The 23,202-nt window shown below is 40.8% G+C and overlaps 1 protein-coding gene across 2 annotated transcripts in view; it reads right to left on the bottom strand.

Moving 5' to 3' along the window:
* syt14 (synaptotagmin 14) overlaps nt 1-23,202 on the bottom strand; it is a 111,752-nt gene that overhangs the window by 80,539 nt on the left and 8,011 nt on the right. For both annotated transcript variants that reach the window (XM_002934679.5, XM_031902540.1), the window contains exon 2: nt 15,617-15,664. In XM_002934679.5, coding sequence (XP_002934725.2) covers nt 15,617-15,664 — 48 coding nt within the window. The remainder of the gene's footprint in view (nt 1-15,616; nt 15,665-23,202) is intronic.

The raw sequence follows: 23,202 nt of genomic DNA, 5'->3' as shown, positions 1-23,202 counted from the left end.
ACCGATATCGCAGGAGGCTGCTGATATCAGACGAAGCATGTGAAGACAGAGCTGTGAAGAAGCATGCATGGCTGATTTCTGCTTCACTGTTTCAAGGGACAGAACCAGCAGTGCAGCAATTTGCAATTTGCAATTACAAATCACCTTAATGCTAATGTCCCTCACTTTGGCTTTCTGAAGTCCTGCAAAGTTGCCTGCAGGAGGAGTTAGATAGCTGCAAGAAGTGGTTGGATGGCTGTTTAGCAAGTGATGAAATACAGGGTTATGGGAGATAGCTGTTAGTACGAGTTGACCCAGGGACCGGTCCGATTGCCATCTTTGAGTCAGGAAGGCATTATGGTTGAACGTGATGGACGTGTTTTCAACCCAACTTACTATGTTACTATGAGTTTAGAAAGCCAAAGTGTAGGCCTTTCCACCGGTGACTCCTATTGTTGCCAGTGGAAAGGCATTTCGGAGCGGTTAATCAGTCCCACGGTAGCACAGATTAGTGATGGGCGAAATGTTTCGCCAGGCATGGATTCGCGGCGAATTTCCGCGTATCGCCATTGGCGGACTGTTTCACGAAACGGATGAAAAAATTTGCTGCGGAAAAATTCGCTGCACGTCCAAAAATTGTCGCCCGCGGCTATTATTTTGTTGCGCGGCTATTGTTTCGTCGCCAGCGTAAAAACAGAATAGCCGCGAGCGACAAAAGAATAGACGTGCGACAAAATAATAGCCGCGAGACAAACTAATAGCCGCGGGCGACGAAACAATAGCTGCACGACAAAATAATAGCCGCGGGTGGCGAAACAATAGCCACGCAACAAAATAATAGCTGCGGGCGACAATTTTTTTTGTTGCATGACATTTTCGCTGTTTCGCTGATTTTTTGCCGTTTCGCGGATCTTTTGAAAGATTCACAAATTTTTCGGCAAAGCGAAACGGAACAGATTTGCTCATCACTAGCACAGATCTATCGCGGGCAACTAGCTCGCTCCGAGGGACATTAGCCTAAAGCCACACTGAAAATGTGCTTAGAATTACATATACTTTCGCAGGGCAACATTTCATTTTTGCATGGGTCGTTCAAAAATAAAATACATTGATATTTGAGAAATGGCCCAGGTGTACATTATATTTCCTGGCACAGAGCTGCTATCCTGCTAAATGGTACCTGCGCCATAGTGATGCTACTGTGGGTTACTATGGTACTGCCATTCATACTAAAGATTACTTGTGAAGGCTTGAATTTCAGCCCACGTCTCCCAACCACTTAGTCACAGATCTCTTTCATTTGCTGTGAGAAAGAGCACTTCATTCTCCAACAATTAGAACGTGCTATAAGAAATGCTTTGTGTTCCAGAGGGGAACGGACCAATCAGTTTGAAGAGAATAACTGTTTTACTGTATATGGCTTTTCCCACTCTGGCCACATTTTTTTCTTTTGAATAATAATAAAAGCATCATTCTTAGCATTGTTTTCATACACATTAATATACATTAACTATAATTAAATATAATTGTCACTGAAAGCAGCATTTGTTTGTTCTTTTCTGCACTAGTGGTTCTGAGTTAATGTAGAAAAAGCCTGTCCTTTCCTCCAGCCTGCTGAACCTGCACTACAGCTATTATCAGCGCCGGACCGGGGTGCCAGAAAAAACCCAGTGGGCCCCGGCAGCCCAAATCCAGCCCCCGTGATCCACCGTCTCCCTACCCCGATGTGCCGCAAGTACGTTTCTATTAGGAGCACTCAGGGGAGGGGGTTGGGGGCCTCTGTGGTGGGGGCCATTGGGGTTCCACGGGCCCCTGAGGCAGAAGCCCCGGTGGGCCCTGCACCCCCCTGTTTAACCCTGGCTATTATCCTGGATTCTGCTTTAAAAACTCAGTGGGCCTCTAGGATAAACCCATGTAAATGGGATTTTCTTGGAGCTCTTTGGGATTAGTTCCCAGAATTCCTTGTGTTTACCTTCCTCCAGTTAAACTCCAGTCCCCAAAGTGCCCTGCAAGCTTCATCACAGGTCTGTTAATCAGCTAGCTTCTGCTACACTGGTTCAAGAGTCAGAACAAGCAGTGCAGAAAAATAAAAATGGCCAAATACTAAATACAGGTATGAGACCTACTATCCAGAATGCTTGCGACCTGGGGCTTTCCGGATTAGAGATCTTTCCGTAAATTGGATCTCCAAATCATTTGAACTTGAATTAAACCTGATAGATTTTTTTTGCTTCCACTAAGGATTATTTATATCTTAGTTGGGATCAAATACAGGTACTGTTTTATTATTACAGAGAAAAGGGAATCATTTAACCATGAAATAAACCCAATAGGGCTGTTCTGCCCCCAATAAGGGGTAATTATATCTTAGTTGGGATCAAGTACAGGTACTGTTTTATTATTACAGAGAAAAGGGAATCATTTAACCATTAAATAAACCCAATAGGGCTGTTCTGCCCAAATAAGGGGTAATTATATCTTAGTTGGGATCAAGTACAGGTACTGTTTTATTATTACAGAGAAAAGGGAATCATTTAACCATTAAATAAACCCAATAGGGCTGTTCTGCCCAAATAAGGGGTAATTATATCTTAGTTGGGATCAAGTACAGGTACTGTTTTATTATTACAGAGAAAAGGGAATCATTTAACCATTAAATAAACCCAATAGGGCTGTTCTGCCCCCAATAAGGGGTAATTATATCTTAGTTGGGATCAAATACAGGTACTGATTTATTATTACAGAGAAAAATTGTAATTATGTTATTAAAATGGAGTCTATGGAAGATTGCCTTCCTGTAATTCTGAGCTTTCTTGATAACAGGTTTCCGGATAACTTTCAGTAGCAATTAAACTTGCAAATAACTAAAAATGACAAAATGTTTTTTTATATATATTTATATATTGGAATGTTGCTCCATGTTGTAACTCCCATCATTCCCAGCTACAGTCAGGTGATCCCAGTGGAGCCAATAAAAGAGCAACCATTTGGTTCTAACCCTGAAAGCAAGTTAGTTGCAGGTAAAACTCAGTCCCTGTGAATATGTATAATGAAGCAGTAGAATTCTTTAGGAATCATATAAGTAAGTGTAGGACTGGCCAGACCAGGGATGACGTAGTTGGCCAGCTTGTGTATATTGCAATATACGGACAAACAATCCCTGTTTTGCGTTTCGCTCATCAAAAGAATTGTCATGCGTGACAATTTTTTTTTACCCTAATCCCTATTAGGGGCAAAACAATCCTATTGGGTTTATTTAATGGTTAAATGATTCCCTTTTCTCTGTAATAATAAAACAGTACCTGTACTTGATCCCAACTAAGATATAATTACCCCTTATTGGGGGCAGAACAGTCCTATTGGGTTTATTTCATGGTTAAATGATTCCCTTTTCTCTGTAATAATAAAACAGTACCTGTACTTGATCCCAACTAAGATAAAATTACCCCTTATTGGGGCAGAACAGCCCTATTGGGTTTATTTAATGGTTAAATGATTCCCTTTTCTCTGTAATAATAAAACAGTACCTGTACTTGATCCCAACTAAGATATAAATAATCCTTATTGGATGCAAAACAATCCTATTGGGTTTAATTAATGTTAAACTTAAGGTATGGAGCTCCAAATTACGGAAAGACTCCATATCCGGAATACCCTTGGTCCCGAGCATTCTGGATAACAGGTCCTATACCTGTATAACTATAAATACAAATAAATACAAGGTACAGCTGCAATAAGTTAAAAATCAAAGAGACAAGAGGATTGAGGTCCCTGCCCCATAGAGCTTACAATCTAACATAATACTTAACATTTTTAAGGAACCCTTAACACAAAGCCTTGCAAGAATCTCTGAAAATAGAATTCAATATTTTAATTTGCTAAATAATGTAATTTAAATTTTTTTGAAGTACATATTTTAAAGTGTAATTATCAATTTATAGATGCTCATTTATCAAATCTATAAAATATGTATATCAAGGCCAAGGCAGACTGTATGATCCTCACATATTTCCAGTTGAACTATAACCCTTTTCTTTAGGGATGCATCAAATTGGTTATTTATTCCCCTGAATACCAGCACTTTGTGTAGGATTCAGATTCAGAAGTGCCGTCTTGGGGAGATTTACTTATTTATCAAAATTAAATTAATTAAATCCATATTCTACTCATCATTTTCAGTGTGTCTACAACTCCCATTGACTTCTACATGAACTCACAAGCCTTTAGATGCTTTGCAGTTTTTAAAACATTCAGTTTTTGCAGTTTAGCGCAAAAAAGTTTAAATCCCATGTATTTATAAAGCGCCAACATATTCCGCAACACTGTACAACAAGTGGGTTTATACACTGAACATACAGAATTACATACAAAGCAGCCAAAAACCGATGCAAGCGGCCAAAAGCTTACAATCTAAAAGATACTTCTGCTACACAGAGAGACAGAATCAGAGGGACAGACAGACACTGTTTGCAACTGCATTTAAAAATAAATGAAAACCATTAAGAATATTTAGTGAATGTATATTATATTTCCTTTCATTAGGAATCAGTTTGTTTGGGGAGTTTGTATGACCTTTAAATTGTCAGGGAATTAGGTATGGGACCTGTTATCCAGAATGCTCAGGACCTGGGGTTTTCCAGATAAGGGATCTTTCTGTAATTTGGATCTCCATACCTTAAGTCTACTAAAAAATCATTTAAACATTAAATAAACCCAATAGGACTGTTCTGCCCCAATAAGGGGTAATTATATCTTAGTTGGGATCAAGTACAGGTACTGTTTTATTATTACAGAGAAAAGGGAATCATTTAACCATTAAATAAACCCAATAGGGCTGTTCTGCCCCCAATAAGGGGTAATTATATCTTGGGATCAAGTACAGGTACTGTTTTATTATTACAGAGAAAAGGGAATCATTTAACCATTAAATAAACCCAATAGGGCTGTTCTGCCCCCAATAAGGGGTAATTATATCTTGGGATCAAGTACAGGTACTGTTTTATTATTACAGAGAAAAGGGAATCATTTAACCATTAAATAAACCCAATAGGACTGTTCTGCCCCCAATAAGGGGTAATTATATCTTGGGATCAAGTACAGGTACTGTTTTATTATTACAGAGAAAAGGGAATCATTTAACCATTAAATAAACCCAATAGGGCTGTTCTGCCCCCAATAAGGGGTAATTATATCTTAGTTGGGATCAAGTACAGGTACTGTTTTATTATTACAGAGAAAAGGGAATCATTTAACCATTAAATAAACCCAATAGGGCTGTTCTGCCCCCAATAAGGGGTAATTATATCTTAGTTGGGATCAAGTACAGGTACTGTTTTATTATTACTGAGAAAAGGGAATCATTTAACCATTAAATAAACCCAATAGGGCTGTTCTGCCCCCAATAAGGGGTAATTATATCTTAGTTGGGATCAAGTACAGGTACTGTTTTATTATTAAAGAGAAAAGGGAATCATTAAAAAAAGTTATTTGTTTATAACAGAGTCTATGGTAGATGGCCCATCCGTAATTCGGAACTTTCTGGATAATGTGTTTCCGGATAAGGGATCCCGTACCTGAATCAGAATGCAATACCTCAAATACTTTTTTTTTTGCTTTCATATAAAGTCCAGTTAAGCAATTATACAGGATGACCCCCATTAACTAGCTGTAGGCACAAGATACAGTCATAGTTCTACTCCCCATGCTTTCCAGATACTAGTGATCCTCCGGTAACCTTACCTTACCATTGCTGGCTGATCTTAGCAAGATAACATAAGGACAAATATATTAACCCATATCTCCTCCTCTGAAGAAGAACACAACAAAAAGCTGCATCCGGTGTGTCTTCTCACAGCCAAATCGGTCTTATTCCTTGGAGGGCCCCGGTGTGCTGGCCACTGCTGGCCCCGCGGTTGGGCACCATATGGCCGGCTGCCTATATGTTACTGATACTGTCATTATTAATTCCATTCATGCAACAGTATCTGACTGATGTACAAATGGAGGAGTCACGTGGGAGGCTGTGTGAACACAACACTGGCTTCTTTATTTGTGTACTTGCTTCTTTTTTTTTCCGCAGCCTAATTTGTCAGGTTTGCACTTATTTAATTGTTCTAAACAATGTGCCATGCAAGCTGCCGATGGCGAGCAATTGCGCTATTCATATTCATTCTTTATTTACGTATGTTAATCACACACGTTACTCTGGATTTCTTTTATTCTGCTAGAGATTTCAGTAACAGCTCATTTACTAATGGAGTGCAAAAAATGGTTGTCGTTTTCCATGGTTTGTTACCCACAATGCATTTGTTTGTTTGTATGTACATATATTTATTTTTTGTAATCGTACTCAATCGTACTTTGATAAATGGGCCATTTATCAGCCATTTAGTATTGGCCTATCTGTGGGCTCTTTGGTTTGCCTGCCTGCGTCCATGTACAGTATAAGGCTATTGGGAAGGCCCTATACACAGACCAATAAGCTGCTGGCTCAGTGCAGAGGGGCCAAGATGGCAGCTTATATAGGCCTATGTAAGGCCAGCTAAAGAGAAAAATACATCCAAACTACAAAATGTTCTACACTGTTAAAGTGCTGACATTTTATCAAACTGAAAAATAAACGTGCGCCAAAAACAAATACAGACACAATCTATAGCGATATCCATTTATACCACCTCAGGTATATATAGGCAGTACAGATACATAATAGATAATAAAGGTATTCCCCCAGCTAGGCACATCACAGATTCAACCGACCCAAATCACATTTTAACAATTTAATGTTGTTCTGTAAATTGCAAATGTGTATCCTCCAGCATTTCTCAGCCATTAATAATCCTACTGAGTATGTCTGCACATATCAAATTATATTTGGGTAGTCATGAAAACTGATAAAAAGTGTTGATGTTATGCTTCAGGATAAAGCTGATGAATACCATATGAGAGGAAAATGTAATATTGTACGTCGCTTTAGTATGGGAATAGAAACAATTGTAGGCAAGAGGTGTGGTTACATTCCTACAAGAACTAACAGGAGAATGAACTGCATGGAAAATGGCCGAATGATGAATCTGGGCCCCAAGACTTCCAAAGGTAAAACTATACCGGGACATTGTGGTATTAATATGTTTCTGCTTACATTATATACATAGGTCAGAACTCTACAATGCAGTTCTGTTAAGTGGCAGTCACCACAATCCACATAAAAACACGAACTCTCATCCTACTAAGGTGAGGATATTCTAGTTAACCATCATGTCTAATCTATTTCTTTTGTCACATCAATGGTCCATTATTTTCTGTGCTACAGTGAAGGTAAGGCTAATTCAATAGGGGTGCTAACATGTTAAGCACCCCCACAGTTCCCAACAATGTTAGACTGGGGCATTGGGGACCCAAAGGAGCTGTGAGTTTAAGAGTTCTTGTTACAACCTCCAGAGCACTCCTACCGACCAATGCCACCAATCCTCCCCCCCAGTGCTTACCTTTCTTGTGCCGGAGGGGATCCAGGGGGGCCATATTGCTAATGCAGAGAACACTATTTGGGACACTGCCCCCTGAGGTGAGTTTCTCAACTTGCCTCAAGGCAGTAGCGCCCCTGGCCGGGGCCCATCGGGTTTTCTTCCGTTGTCCTGCCAATAATCTGTTGTCCTGATAATAGTTGCTGCAACTTTTTAAAAAGTCGTGGCTACTAATCGTTGCTTGTGTCTTCGCCCTTACATTTCATTGCAATGATCAAATTCACACCTAACACAGGTCGCTTCTATGGCATGTTGCTGAAATGTAGGCAACTCATGGCACTTCTGATGATCTTTACCTACAAAGTCAATACTCAGAGGTGTAATTCAACTATATATGGAAAGCCACAGGGTGGACAACCCTTAGGGTGAAGATACACTGGGCTACTAGTAGCAGCTACTTTTTCAAGGCTACTAAACTGCAGAAAATGCCCTGCCATAGACAATACTGAGAATTGCCTCTGCTAAAACACACTTAGAGACAATTATCAGTAAACGATCAGCATTGTCTTTTTTTAGTAGCCTCAACAAGTAGCTGCTACTAGTAGCTCCGTGTGTCTTCACCCTTATGCAGAAAATAGATAATTAGTTATACTTTTGAAGGCAAACAGGCCAAGTTCCCCTCTGAACAGCAACGTGCCAGGGCCATGTTTATATTCCTACACTGACATCCACTGGATAACAAAGAAAATGCAATTTATTTATTTATTTATTATAATAACTCCTTACAGTGTCATCATCTACTGTGTCTTGGCCTGGGTGTGTAAATAGAGACACCCACACCTTTAATTAAGGGGGAAATGTATTTTGCATGAAATGTCAAGTTTCCTTTGCTTCATAAAAATGCCTACAATAATCACGTTTACTTACAGTATAATTCATGTCTTAAAGCCAAAGCCGTATAAAGCCATAAGGTGCCCCCTCGCCCCCCCCCCCCCCCCGGGCTCTGCTGTTGGATTAGACCATAAGTATCTGGCAGCTCTGCGACCCCCCTACAGCTGCTACCATAGGCACAAGCGCTTGAGTGTCTAATTAATAAGGCCCTGCCTAAAGTACAGATTATTGGTAATTTACAGAGCAGAACACAGTGGGCAAAGTGCAGAAAAAGGCCATAATTAGCCATTTTGTTGCACTTTGCACCCTGCAATTTGCCTTTAGAGTGCAGAAAAAATGTAGCTCCCCCCACTAATACATTGCTTCCTGAGTTAAGTGGCCATACAGGGGCAGATTTAAGCTGTCAATTCAGGTCCTTCGCACCGATTCGGCAGCTTATGCATGTGGCCCTCAGACTGGCCTTCCCGATCAAAATCTGGGCAAAAATCGCCAGATGACGATCAGACAGGCGTGATTTTTCTGTTGGATCGAGGACAGGATAAGCTCATTGGTGCAGCCCTTGCTCCGACTTTTCGGATCATCTTCATTGTAATGCAATCTTTTTGCCCCAGGGCCAACAATATCGCCCACCCAGGGCCCTGTCATAACTGCCGGTTTGTCTGTGACTCCTAACGCTGCTCTCTGCTGCTCGTGAAAAATCTAACCAATATATTAATGTAATCTTGCAAAAAGAAGGGTAATTCAGGCCACGTCCCTAATCTGCCACGCCACTCTCTGATAAGACATGGCTGTTTGAATTCATAACTAAGGACTGACTTAATAGGCACAATTGGGAAGCATGAGTTTAATCAGGCAGATATGCCAGTGGAGCAAGACTCTAGTGCAGTAAAGACCCCCGGTCTCATTAAGCCTTAAGTGAAGCCCATTTATCTGTATATGGCACAGGAAACTAAAATTAGATTGTATGCTCTATAAATGGAGACAGCTATAAAAATTCAGTGTGCTGCCCTGGCGACAATGAGTAATTCTACAGAACAATAAGCATGCCCTGCTTTCTCTTTAATATATGTATTTTATTGCCAATTCCCATCAGATAGGTTCTTGCTAAGTCAGCCAAAAATGAGCAATCAAAGCCATCGCTCCTGCTTAGTGGCATTATGGTGCACATCGCCTGTTTCATTTATAATCCTACGGTTCATTACACAGAGCAGAATATAAAGCTCAGCGTTTAACAGACACTGGGAATTGCTTGGGGGAAGACACTGAGAATGGCGTAGTCCAGTTTTGCCAGCCAGGGGTGCTCACTGACTGTGCTGATGTGTAGTTGCTTTTAGTTACGTGTCTGTCGCCCCAAGTAATAAACTTCCATCTGTAAATACGCTGCATTGCACTGAAAGCAAGAGGTCATTTACTAAAGTAGTTTTGCATGAAAAGCAGAAAAATGGAATTCATTATTGTTTTTTTACCCACAATGCAGAATGTTAGTGTAATATAGGTTGTGCCAATAATTCATCAATATGGGCACAAAAGTTATGCCTACTTGGTAAATCTGGCACTAGTTGCAGCAGCATCCGTATTAGTGATGTGTGGGCCGGCCCGATACCCGCAGGTTTATGCCAGCCTCTGCACCTCACTTCCGCGTGGGTTCGGGTTGAGCTCTTCTGTTCTCCCTCCCTGGCATTGCCAGCTGCCTCTTTCAAGCTCTGTATTTATAGGTGTGCTCCAGCTACGCCCCGCCCCCTCTGTGACATCATTGCGGGGCAGGCGCTGGGTTGGGTAGGGTTTGGGTTGGGAGCGGGTTGAGTTTTTCCCCCACATCAATAATCCGTATGTTTAGCACAACCTCAGTAGGCTGCTAAAAGCAATATACTGCACTACATCTCTTACCCATTCCCACACCTTGTGTCCCTCTATCCTTATAGATTGTAAGCTCTTTTGGCAGGGAACTCTTCACCTCTTGTATCGGTTATTGGTTGCTTTGTATGTAATTCTGTATGTCCATTGTATAAACCCATTTATTGTACAGCGCTACGGAATATGTTGGTGCTTTATAAATACATTTTAATAATATAACAATAATAATATGTAGTTTACCAAAGGATATGATCTCAACAACACCTTTGCAAGTGATTCCATTGATGGAAGAAGGAACGCGTATTGGGTGCAACAAACCGCGGTAACCCTAATATTGCCACCTGCTCATGACAGATATGCAACCAGCAAACTAGCGCACAGCACACGTATAGACAGGCTCAAGTGTTTTGACATTTGCTGCAAAATATGTGTCTAGAACTGCACCTTCCAATTGTAACCGTGCCGTTTTTTGCTTTATTGAAATAATCAGCACCAATTTCAGTCTGACCAAGGTGTGCCCAGAGGGGTGATCTAATCTATATGGTTGGAGACGGCACTGGCTTGTTGCAATCTAATGGTCACCAACTAAAGATTTACAGCAGTGGTTTTTTAGTCTGTGCTGTAGTGATATGTGGGCCGGCCCGATACACGTGGGTTGGGCAGGTTCGGGCTGACCTCAGCACATCACTTGCGGGTCACGCGACCTAACACTATGGCCTAGCTCTTCCTGCTTCTGAATTTATAGGCATGTGCCACGCCCCTTTTGTAAGGGTCTATAAATACAGGGCAGAAGCCAGGACCAGTCGGGTTCGGGTTGGGAGCAGGCAGGTTAGGGTTGGGTTCCGGTCAAGTTTTTCTCGAATCGCACATCACTACTGTGCCGCACTAACCTGTAGAAAAACTGTTTGGAGGGACTTCTACCTGGCACCCTGTCCACCTACCCCTCGTCCCCCACCCGTGTCTTTCACATCCCCTGCCCACCCCTGTCCCTTGCGTTCCCCTATTCCTTGCCCGCAGGTGGGGAGGGTAGATCTATATGCAACTATAAAGGAAGCAGACCCCCTGGTCATCAGGCCCAGACTGGGATTCAAAATGGGGCCTGGCATTTCAAGTACCAAGAGGCCCAAACAGTCCCCCATAGGGCCAATCAGTATTGTGAATTTTACAGCAGCCCCTGTGGATTCTCCCAGAATCTAAAGTCCGGGTCTGGTCCCCATAACCTCTATAGTGACATCAGCCATCCACAGGTAGATGCTGAAATACCCCTTTGTAAAACCGTTGTTTTTCAGCTATACTGTATTAAATTTTAAAGAGGGTAAAAATAAGATACGAAAAATGGAAAGGTAAATGCCGGCAGAATAATACATTTAACAGCAAAGTAAAAGCGTGCAGCTATCAGACAGAGCGCAATCTTCCAAGGAGCCTCGGTTTTGAGTGGAGAGAACACAGGAATGTTCTTTTGGTAAGAGAGATTGCTGTTATTATTGTTTAGTTATACAGAGCCGACATGTTCCGCAGCACTTTACAGAGATTATACATCACTCATGTCAGTCATGGATCTTTCTTTCACACGGGAAGGTCATTATCTTTAGTGCATATGTACCAAGGGTGCTGGGTGCTGAGGGAAAGGCAGCGCTGAGCTTATCCCTACCTTGATTTCACTGCACTGACCTTGTGGCTGGATTAAGTCTTATCCTAATAAAAAGAATCCCGAGTGTCCACGCTGACCTTAAACCAGATTGTATTTAGAAACTCTTCTAAACTGTGTATGTGTTCTGAACCTTCTAATCATGGAGATGAGGCATGTATTTACTCCCTCAGAGGCAGAGAAATTAGAATTTATTTAGATAGTAAATGGCTGATGGGCGGTGTGCAAAATGTGACTTAATGCACAAATTGTTTGAGCCAAGTTGTGGCCAAATTGCCTCTTGGTCTGTATCGATTCAAGCAAAATATAAGGATTAAAAGATGCAGTAACTTGTGCACTGGTTGCAAGTAAATGCAGAATCCTGAAAGCATACATGGGATCTGTTATCCAGAAAACTCCATATTACAGGAAGGTTAATTCCCATAAACTCAATTTTAATCAAATAATTCACATTTTTTAATATGATTTCATTACCCCTTGTTGGGGGCAGAACAGCCCTATTGGGTTTATTTAATGGTTAAATGATTCCCTTTTCTCTGTAATAATAAAACAGTACCTGTACTTGATCCCAACTAAGATATAATTACCCCTTATTGGGGGCAGAACAGCCCTATTGGGTTTATTTCATGGTTAAATGATTCCCTTTTCTCTGTAATAATAAAACAGTACCTGTACTTGATCCCAACTAAGATATAATTACCCCTTATTGGGGCAGAACAGTCCTATTGGGTTTATTTAATGGTTAAATGATTCCCTTTTCTCTGTAATAATAAAACAGTACCTGTACTTGATCCCAACTAAGATATAATTACCCCTTATTGGGGGCAGAACAGCCCTATTGGGTTTATTTAATGGTAAAATGATTCCCTTTTCTCTGTAATAATAAAACAGTACCTGTACTTGATCCCAACTAAGATATAATTACCCCCATTTCTAAACGCTACTCCTCCTACAGTTTTAGGGGTACAACACCCAAACTCCCCACACTTCTTCGCCCTATAGCGGAGCAGGCTGCTTGTGCTTTTCTAAGTGATCCCGCCCCCCGTCTTTTTGTGGCGCCGCTCCGAACCCCCCAATTTTCCCATTGACTTTGACAGGGAAGATTTTCAAACTGCTGCCACACTTACAGCTTTTAAGCTACACCCCCCAAACTTGAATAACATAATAATGGGGTCACCCCAAATAAAACAGCAACATTTGCTGAATGGCCCCAAAGTGGGAGGGGCCAACAACAGCCAATCAAATTTCACCCATTGACTTTTATGGGGAAATTGAAACTGCTGCCAATCTTACAGCTTTGAGGCTACACTCCCCTAACTTGAATCACACAGTCATGGGCTCAGCCTGAATGAAAATATGATGATTGTTGGATGCCCAAAAGTGGGCGGAGCTGTGAACAGACAATCAGATTTTACCTATTGACTTGGCTGAAATCCAACCTGCTGCCAGTCTCACAGTAATAACGCCGGGGTCCCCAAACTTTGCAGGGTTAGGCACCAGGTAACTGTGGTTCAAGGTTAGAAAAAGTGGGCGGAGCCACCAACAGTCAATCAGATTTACCTATTGACTTTCAATGGGGAAATCCAACCTGCTGCCATTCTCACAGTAGTTTAGAAAAGTGGGCGGGGCCAACAACGGCCAATCAGATTTCACCTATAGACTTCATATGTTTAAATTTAAACTGCTGCCATTCTTTAAATATTAATACTAAGGTCCCCAAACTTTGCAGAGCTGCCATTTGACTTCCTGTCTCAGAAAACTCCTTAATTCCCTGGGCCAGAGTCTGCTCAGTTCTCTCCTCTCTCCCCTCCCCCCAGAATGCTAAGAACTCCCTCCCCCCTCCCTTAGGAATGTGTGATCTCAGCTATAAAGGCTAGACTGCAGGCAGGAAGCTACTTTAAATGGCAGCTGCTGTCTTAAACAAACAGAGAAAGCTTCTAAAGCTGTTTACTCAGGTATGGTAATGGTTTCTGCAGAATAAATATATTGTTCTAGTTGACACTAAATCTATTAGCAGTAAAATGCCAAAATGACTTTCCTTCTCCGTTAAATGGACTTAGATACACTTTTTAAAGGATAAGTAATCTTTTTATTTTTAAATCACCTAAACTTAGTCTAAACAGAATAACATGCCTTCCTCCATGCATGCAGATTTATTTTGTTTCTCTATTACAAGCTGAACTGCAGCTCTTTTACTGATTTCACTGTGTAATGTTGGCCTTTTGCTTTCTGAGCACTCATTCTCTCTCTGAAGACCTCAAAGATGTGCCTACTGGGCATGCTCACTGCCTCTTCTCCAGTTAAAATCAATCAAGAAAGAGCAGTAGGCACCTTTGAGGTCTTCATAGTCAGATAGAAAAGGAGCGGTCAAAAAGCAAGTGGGGGCGCAGCTTTGTGCTAGACAAGGAAGTAAGTAAAAGAGCTGCAGTTCAGATGCTTGTAATAGAGGAACTAAATACATTTGGATGCAGGGAGAAAGGTTATTCTGAGGGCTGTACAGAGTAATTTTAGAGATCTAAAAAAAAAGATTTCCGTATTGTTTAAATATGTATTAATAACCAGGAGACGGCTACATTTCCTTTATAACTACACCTCAGACAATTACTGAGATGCACAGCAATACAAAAACACACAGCGGTAGTTATCCAACGACAAACATTATGTTACACTCTACATTTAGCAGTTAGGTGTACTTAGGAACCTGCAAATAGAGGCAGTGGGAATACAAACATAAAGCAATGAGGGAACCATTAACACCAATAACAGAAAGCTGTTCCTCTAAATATAAAATACCACTAGTTTGTTCATATCTAAGGATAGCATGCCTTATTTGAAGCAGAAGCCCATATATTGCAATAAACACTTCCACTGCAACTTCATTATCAGCAGGGTTGCCACCTTTGTGCCAATACATTACCGGTCGGGGCAGGTACACGAGGGGGTGGGTGTTTGATACAAGGGGCATGGTAATGACACACAGGGCGGGGCTATGCCATCAGGAAGGCTATGGGAGCCGAATACGAGCATACCTCCCAACTGTCCCGATTTTCACAAGACAGTCCCGATTTTAACAGCTCAGCCCACAGTCCCGGATTCTTATTGAAAAGTCATTTCCCTTTGATCTCCTGCACTGAACCACAAAAAAGATACAAAGTTTCTCAAACTTAATTAAACAAGTAGCTTTTGGCAGAGAGCCCAGAATTCTTAACTGGCAACACCTGCAGTGAGATACAATTGTAACTAATAAGCTATACAGGTCTCTTGGGGAGATTGAAAGCTTAATTTCACCTTTTTTATCAAAACTGTAATAAAAAATAAAACAAGACCCCAATATCCCCAAAAATGTGTTCAAACTGTAAATAACCTGCCATATCTTTTCAAATGGGAGTGGTATTCAGGGGGTGTGGTCGCAAAAAAACAGGCATGGTCAAAAAAATTCTATTTGTCCCTCTTTACATTTCCAAAATGTTGGGTGGTATGTATGAGCGTTAAGCAGGTAAAATGGAGGGCTTTTAGATATGGGATTTGGGGAGGGTCAGGAGGGGATTTGGGGCAGATTGGAGGCGTTCCAGGGTCAGACTAGTTGTTACAAAGACTAGATTTACCAGAAAGTACATTGCCAGCAAATATACAATACCGGCCCAGCCTTGGCTGGCATTTTACTGGCCAGGCCAGTGAAATAGCAGCCAGGTGGCAACCCTAAATATCAGTTATTGGGGTGGGTAATGCCAGGGCATGGGCCTCTGTGTATATAAATGATTGTATTAAAATGGTAAAGCCCTACCTTTTCTAATGCAGATAAGTTCATGTACTCCACAGGTTCGCTCTCCACCTGCAAAAATTCAGTTAGAAAAAAAATATGTTAAATAAGTCAGATTAAATAGGTTCTACAGCTGGCACACTGTATTTATACCTGCATGGATCTATTATTAAAAAAAAAACATTATCCACAAAGCTATGATTTAAATATTGAAGGGAGAAAAAGACAATTCCCAACAAAAAAAATGTTGCCTTTTAAACTCACAGCTCTTCATTTTTGACTGATGACCTGTGCCATCCCTTATCTACTAATGTCATGTCCTAAGCATTCTGGATAAGAGATCTGTACTAAGCTGGCTATGCAAGCAACACACTACACAGCGTAGCTGAATTCCAGGAGGCAGACCCTGGTGCCCTTGCACCCCCAGCCCCCAATGGTTCCACCAATGAATGAGCTGCTTAGTTAGGTGTGAGGGTAATATTTGCACATTTATTATGATAGTAAGCATATCTCAGCTGCTTCAACGATTTTATTGCCCAACTGAGGGTCATTTAAAGACGCCAATATAAAACAGTTACATAAAATGTCATTCTTCCCATCCTACATAATCGTTGAGCTGATTTCACTAAATCACTATACAGTATGGTGTGGCACTAGCGCATTCCCAGCTATGTATCAAAGTCGGAATGCAGACTAAAGAGGGATAAATTGCTCCTACTTACATGACTTATGGCTGCAGTGTTCACCAAACCTGCTTAGTAATTGTACTAAAAGAATTTATTATCCATTGTGCAGCCCTTCCTTTGTGCGAGAAACAGGAACAGCCCGCGTCATTAATTACCACGGAGTAAAAATAGGCGAGTAAGTGTTTATTGATTTTTGTTACCTCTACAGTATGTGATGCCCTCATAAACCTTATCGCCCATTAGTCTCTGTGAATGTCAAACGAAATCTATAAACACGCGTTAACCCAGCCATTACTCACACATACTCTCGCTAGCCGCAAACGCTTGGTTAATGTGGCTTGTCTGCCATAGAGGATTATCTTATCCCAAAATCCCATTGTAAATATGTATCCCTTGCCATATAGATGGCTAACAAGACACATAGCATTATTTCCTTTTACCAAATTAAAGACAATATGGCAGCCCTAGTAGCCTTTTTTGTGGTAAACATTAATATTCTATTTCTGAATAACAAAATAAACCCTATTTATATAATTGCCCATTGTCATTGATTCACCTTAGACACATGGGAAAGGCTTGTTTTTAAAGGGGTGGTTCACCTATAAGTGAACTTTTATTACATTATAGAATACCCTATTCCTAGCAACAATGCAATTAGTTTTCATTTTTTTTTTTATCGTTTTTTTAATTATTTGCCTTTCTCTTCTGCCTCTTTCCAGCTTTCAGATGGGGGTCACTGACCCCGGCAGCCAAATACTATTGCTCTGTAACGCTACAGTTTTATTGTTATTGTTACTTTTTCTTACTTATTTTTCTATGCTGACCCTCTACTATTCATATTCCCATCTCTCATTTAAACCACTGCCTGGTTTCTTGGGTAAATGAGACCCTAGCAACCAGATATCTGCTAAAATACCAAATGAAGAGCTGCTGGACAAAAAGCTAAAGAATATCAATATCTATATCATACCAAAAGTTAATTTAAAGGCGAACTACCACTACCAAAATTGGTGAAATAAATGTAAAACTGCTCTTTACTAACACAATACTCGGGACCAAGGGTATTATAATTGTAATTTGGATCTCCATACCTTAGGTCTACAAAAAAATCAATAAAACATTAATTAAACCCAATATGATTACATCCAATAAGGGGTAATTATATCTTAGTTGGGATCAAGTACAGGTACTGTTTTATTATTACAGAGAAAAGGGAATCATTTAACCATTAAATAAACCCAATAGGGCTGTTCTGCCCCAATAAGAGGTAATTATATCTTAGTTGGGATCAAGTACAGGTACTGTTTTATTATTACAGAGAAAAGGGAATCATTTAACCATGAAATAAACCCAATAGGGCTGTTCTGCCCCAATAAGAGGTAATTATATCTTAGTTGGGATCAAGTACAGGTACTGTTTTATTATTACAGAGAAAAGGGAATCATTTAACCATTAATTAAACCCAATAGGACCATTCTGCCCCCAATAAGGGGTAATTATATCTTAGTTGGGATCAAGTACAGGTACTGTTTTATTATTACAGAGAAAAGGGAATCATTTAACCATTAAATAAACCCAATAGGGCTGTTCTGCCCCAATAAGGGGTAATTATATCTTAGTTGGGATCAAGTACAGGTACTGTTTTATTATTACAGAGAAAAGGGAATCATTTAACCATTAATTAAACCCAATAGGGCTGTTCTGCCCCAATAAGGGGTAATTATATCTTAGTTGGGATCAAGTACAGGTACTGTTTTATTATTACAGAGAAAAGGGAATCATTTAACCATTAAATAAACCCAATAGGGCTGTTCTGCCCCAATAAGGGGTAATTATATCTTAGTTGGGATCAAGTACAGGTACTGTTTTATTATTACAGAGAAAAGGGAATCATTTAACCATTAATTAAACCCAATAGGACTGTTCTGCCCCCAATAAGGGGTAATTGTATCTTAGTTGGGATCAAGTACAGGTACTGTTTTATTATTACAGAGAAAAAAGAAATCAATTTTAAAAATCTGAATTATTTTATTAAAATGGAATCTATGGGAGACAGGCTTTCCATAATTCAGAGCTTTCTGGATAACGTGTCTCCGGATAACGGATTCCATACCTGTACTATACTGACATGTTTTAATTTTTGCTTGATCGCACCATCAAACTCCTAATGAAATGTTTACTTAGCCTCCTGGTCCCTATTAAAAGTGCATGAAGCTCCCCTTGAGATCCGAGGAGATGGAAGGCTGAGAAACAAACAAAGCCGTGCCATCTGGGCAAGCTGTGACATTGCAATGCCCAGATGAACGAGCTGAGGAACTTGGCCTGACAGATCATAAAACCTAATAAATCTCCTTAGTGGATCAAAAATCAGTGGGGTATTCATCTCAGCAGCGTCCCAGTGGTTACTTGCAGCAACTGTATTCACTGTGGATATATATATATATATCACCCCCGGGGGAAGGAAAAAGAAAGTGCATGCCCTGCCTGGTTGCTACAACTGACATATGCACTTTATATTTTATGCCTGAGGGTAAAGGAGTGGTTCACCTTTATGTTACCTTTTAGTATGTTATATAACAGCTAATTATAAGCAACTTTTCAATTGATCTTTATCATTTCTTTGTTGTATTTTTTAATCATTTGCCTTCTTCTTCCAACTCTTTGCTGTTTACAAATGGGGGTCAGTGACTCCAGAAGAGGAAAAACTATTGCTCTGTGAGGCTACAGTTTTATTGTTATTGTTACTTTTTTTTTAACTTTCTTTAATATTCAGGCCCTCTCCTATTCATATACCAGTCTATCATCCAAACTACTACCTGGTTGATAAGGTAACTTGGACCCTAGCAACCAAATAGCTGCTGAAACTGCAAACTGGAGAGCTCCTGAACTGAAAATGAAATAACTAAAAAAAACTACAAATAAAAATGAAGACCAATTGCAAAGTGTCTCAGAATATCACTCTCAACATCATACTTAAAGTTAACACAAAGGCAAAACTGCAATGTATTACAGCAGAAGAGTCCATGGCTGTTATTAGTTAGATCCTACAGGGCCACCATCGTGGAGGCCCACCCCTAATGGGATTTCCTTGGGAGGTGTTCCCTACCAAGGGCCTCAATAAAAAAAATAACAGTCAACTAAATGCCACACTTTGCACTTAGAACACACCCACGATTCACCCAAACCCTGCCCACTTTTACTACAAGCCCACAAATCAGGCCTTCTTATCTCTTGAGGCCCCTAAGTGGCGACATCAAAGATGAAATAGGACATGAAGCACTCCGGACTGCCAGGGTCTGCTAAAACATGGTCTTTATTTCTTCACATTAAAAACAAACATGTGCCTGACGCGTTTTGTATGTTAGTGCACTTAATCATAGGCCCTAACTGGCGACCCCTGATGGGACACTAGTTAGGAACATGCAACCTGGGTCCTTCCCACTTAACAGTTGGACAAATATCCCATCCCCATTCTCCTTAACAGTTCATTTAGGTCCCATAAAGGGTTTACTTATTGAAACCACTCCGCTACAGCCTTGGGTGTTGTTGAGTCCAACAACCACTGGAGATCTGCAGATTAAAGGTGTTGCTTACCTTTGAGTTAACTTTGAGTATGATATAGAAAGTGCTATTCCAAGACAATTTGCAATTGGTCTTCTATGTTATTATTGGTGTTTTTTTTAATTATTTAAATTTTTGTTCAGGCGCTCTCCAGTTTAGAATTTCAGCAGCTATCTGGTTGCTAGGGCCCAAATCACCTTAGCAACCAGGGAGTAGTTTGAATGAGACACTGGTATATGAATAGGAGAGGGTCCTTACAAAAAGATAAGTAATAAAAAGTAACAATAACAATAAAATTGTTAGGGATGCACCAAATCCACTATTTTCAGAGTCGGCGGAACCCTGAATCCTTTGTAAAGGATTCGGCCGAATCCGAATCCTAACCCCGGAAGGGTTAAAGAGCGCTGCTTTCAAATTCCGTATTTATGTGACAAATGGACTGATGCATTTGGGACATCCTTGTCTTATAAACTGAATAGCACAGGGTAAATGTAGGAAAACAGCTTGTATTCCCCCCGGAGCTGTTCGAGCGCAGCGGGGGCTCAGTGCAGTCATGCAGGAGCAGCTGTTATTGTATCAGGACCACACAACTGTCAGCTCCAGGGGAGAGTGTAATCCAGCAGGGGCAGTCAGCAGCACTCACACGCTAGGGATGCTGTTATTCTGTTAAATCGCACAATACATACTGATAAACTGACGTATTTGGGGAGAGTTTTTTATATTTTCTAAAACCAATTAACAGTTGAGAGAACATTTACAGTTGACCAAAACAAATATAAGTATCAGAGACCCAGGAAAATGGCAGAGCAAAAATTATGGTCATTTAGTAAATTGCAGCAGTGATGTGGCCATGTCACAAACACCTATGGCATAAACACCCAATGGGAACCCTGCCATTATTCCCTGCTTATGCTATAAAAACATGGCTCCCTTGCACCAAAGTGTACTGCGCCTCGCCCCTAGCGCTGTGCCACAATCAGCATATTGGCGAATAGAAAATGGGTGTTTTTATGTATTATGCTCTAAACTCACATTTTGATAAATCTGACCCTAAGTGGCAGATTTATCAAAACACGAGTTTGAATCCCAAATGGGAAAAATTCGGATTGGAAACGAAAATTTCTGAAGATCGCAAATATCACGAAAATGCTTACGGAAAAATCGTATTAGTCACGATAATATCGTATTGGTGATCCAAAAGTCACAAAATTTTCGCACCGAACCATTGCAAACAGCAGCAGAGCCTTTCCGAATTTTTCGCCTGGGCGCTCGAAAAAATCGCACGGCCATGCGAAAAAGTCACGCGAGCGCAATAAAAATGGCGAGAATACGCTTGGAGCGTTCAGGTCTTTGTAAATCTTCCCCTAAGTGTCTGTTTCCATCACCAAGGGTACAGAATATTACAGCTCAAGGAGGCAAGTTTGTTTTCATGTCAACAGGCATTTAGTTGCCCTTTAAATTTGTATGTCTTTCACGCTTAAAACCTAATCAGGCTTTTCTTTGAAAGCTTTAAGTCTTAATATAGAAAGCGTAAGTGAACGAGGCTTATCTGGTGCAGGAGGAGGAGGGCCCTCGCACATCTCTGTAATCACACACCACCCTAGCCCAGTTACGTGAGTGATCCCACTGACAAACCCCGGCCAACTTCTCATACTATAGCCCAGATACTGTGCCGAGTGTCAGGCACAAGTGTTAAAGGGGAACTGTAATTGAAATACAAGAAGCTCTTAACAATGAACGATCCGTACACAGAACTTCAGAACAAGAGTGTTGGATTCCTATTTTGTAGCTTTAGCTCAGTACAAACTGGATATACAGCACTTTCCTGCCTTTCTGTTCTACATAGTGTCATGGGCGGAGCTTTATCTTGAGCACTGTAGCTTAATGGTTAACTACACCCCCAGAATGAATACTTACCCAACAGAAAGATTATATCATATTAAGTGGCCCATTAAAGAATCTCACCAAACTGGAATATATATATCAGTAAATATTGCCCTTTTACATCCTTTCCCTTGAGCCGCCATTTAGTGATGGGCTGTGTGCTCCCTCAGAGATCAGCTGACAGGAAACAATGCAGCTCTAAAGCTGGCCATACACGCACCGATAATATCGTACGAAACCTTGTTTCGTACGATATTCGGTGCGTGTATGGCAAGTCGGCGAGTTGTCCGATATCGCAGGAAGCTGCTGATATCGGTCGACTCGCCGATCGGGCCAGTTAAAAGATTTTGATCGGGCGCCATAGAAGGCTCCTGACCAAAATCTGCCTTCAGCGCTGAATCGGCAGAAGGAGGTAGAAATCCTATTGTTTCTACCTCCTTATCTGCCGTTTCAGCCCTGAACGGTTAGTGGCGGATCTGACGATCTTTCGCAAGATCGCAAATCGCCACGTGTGTGGCCACCTTTACTATAACAGGAAGTAGTGTGGGAGTAAAATACAGAACTTTGATCATTTATTGGCTGATGTGACCTAACATGTATGTGTATACATATATATTAAACCCAATTATTTATTATTTTACATCCAGTAAGGATCATATATATCTTTATTGGGATCAAATACGCAACACTGTTTTATTTTTACAGAGAAAAAGGGTATCAATTTTAAATATCTGAATTATTTGATTAAAATGGAGTCTATGGGAGACAGGCTTTCCGTAATTCGGAGCTTTCTGGATATTGGGTTTCCGGATAACGGATGCCATACCTTTACTAAAAAAAGCATATTTTTATGAGAAAGGTTTATTTAGTAGAAGTAGGATTTTACATATTAGCTGTTTTATGCAATATATTTTATAGTGACCTACATTGACTACAGCCTTGCTTCTTGCATATCAGCACCGCCCACTGGCACAAGCAACACCTTAAAAATGCCACACTCACTAACATGAGCTTCTTGTATCTTCTTCATCCATTTGGATCAAAGAACTTCTTGCAGTATTCAAATTTGGCTTAATCCATAATATTTTCGGAACCAAATACATACAAGGAAAGTGTAAATCGCTAAAGCTGGCCATTCACGCACCGATAATATCGTACGAAACCTCGTTTCGTGCGATATTCTGTGCGTGTATGGCAAGTCGGCGAGTCGACCGATATCGCAGGAAGCTGCTGCTATCGGTCGACTCGCCGATCGGCCAGGTTAAAAGATTTTGACCGGGCGCCATAGAAGGCGCCTGACCAAAATCTGCCTTCAGCACTGAATCGGCAGAAGGAGGTAGAAATCCTATTGTTTCTACCTCCTTATCTGCCTGTTTCAGCGCTGAAGGTTAGTGGCGGATCTGACGATCTTTCGTGCGACCAATGGTCGTACGAAAGATCGTCAGATCGCCACGTGTGTGGCCACCTTAAGAGGATCTA

This window comes from Xenopus tropicalis, chromosome 5 (assembly GCF_000004195.4).
Source record: "Xenopus tropicalis strain Nigerian chromosome 5, UCB_Xtro_10.0, whole genome shotgun sequence".
Taxonomy (NCBI): domain Eukaryota; kingdom Metazoa; phylum Chordata; class Amphibia; order Anura; family Pipidae; genus Xenopus; species Xenopus tropicalis.
Note: the sequence above shows the minus strand (reverse complement) of the source record. Positions and strands in the feature narration are given on the sequence as shown.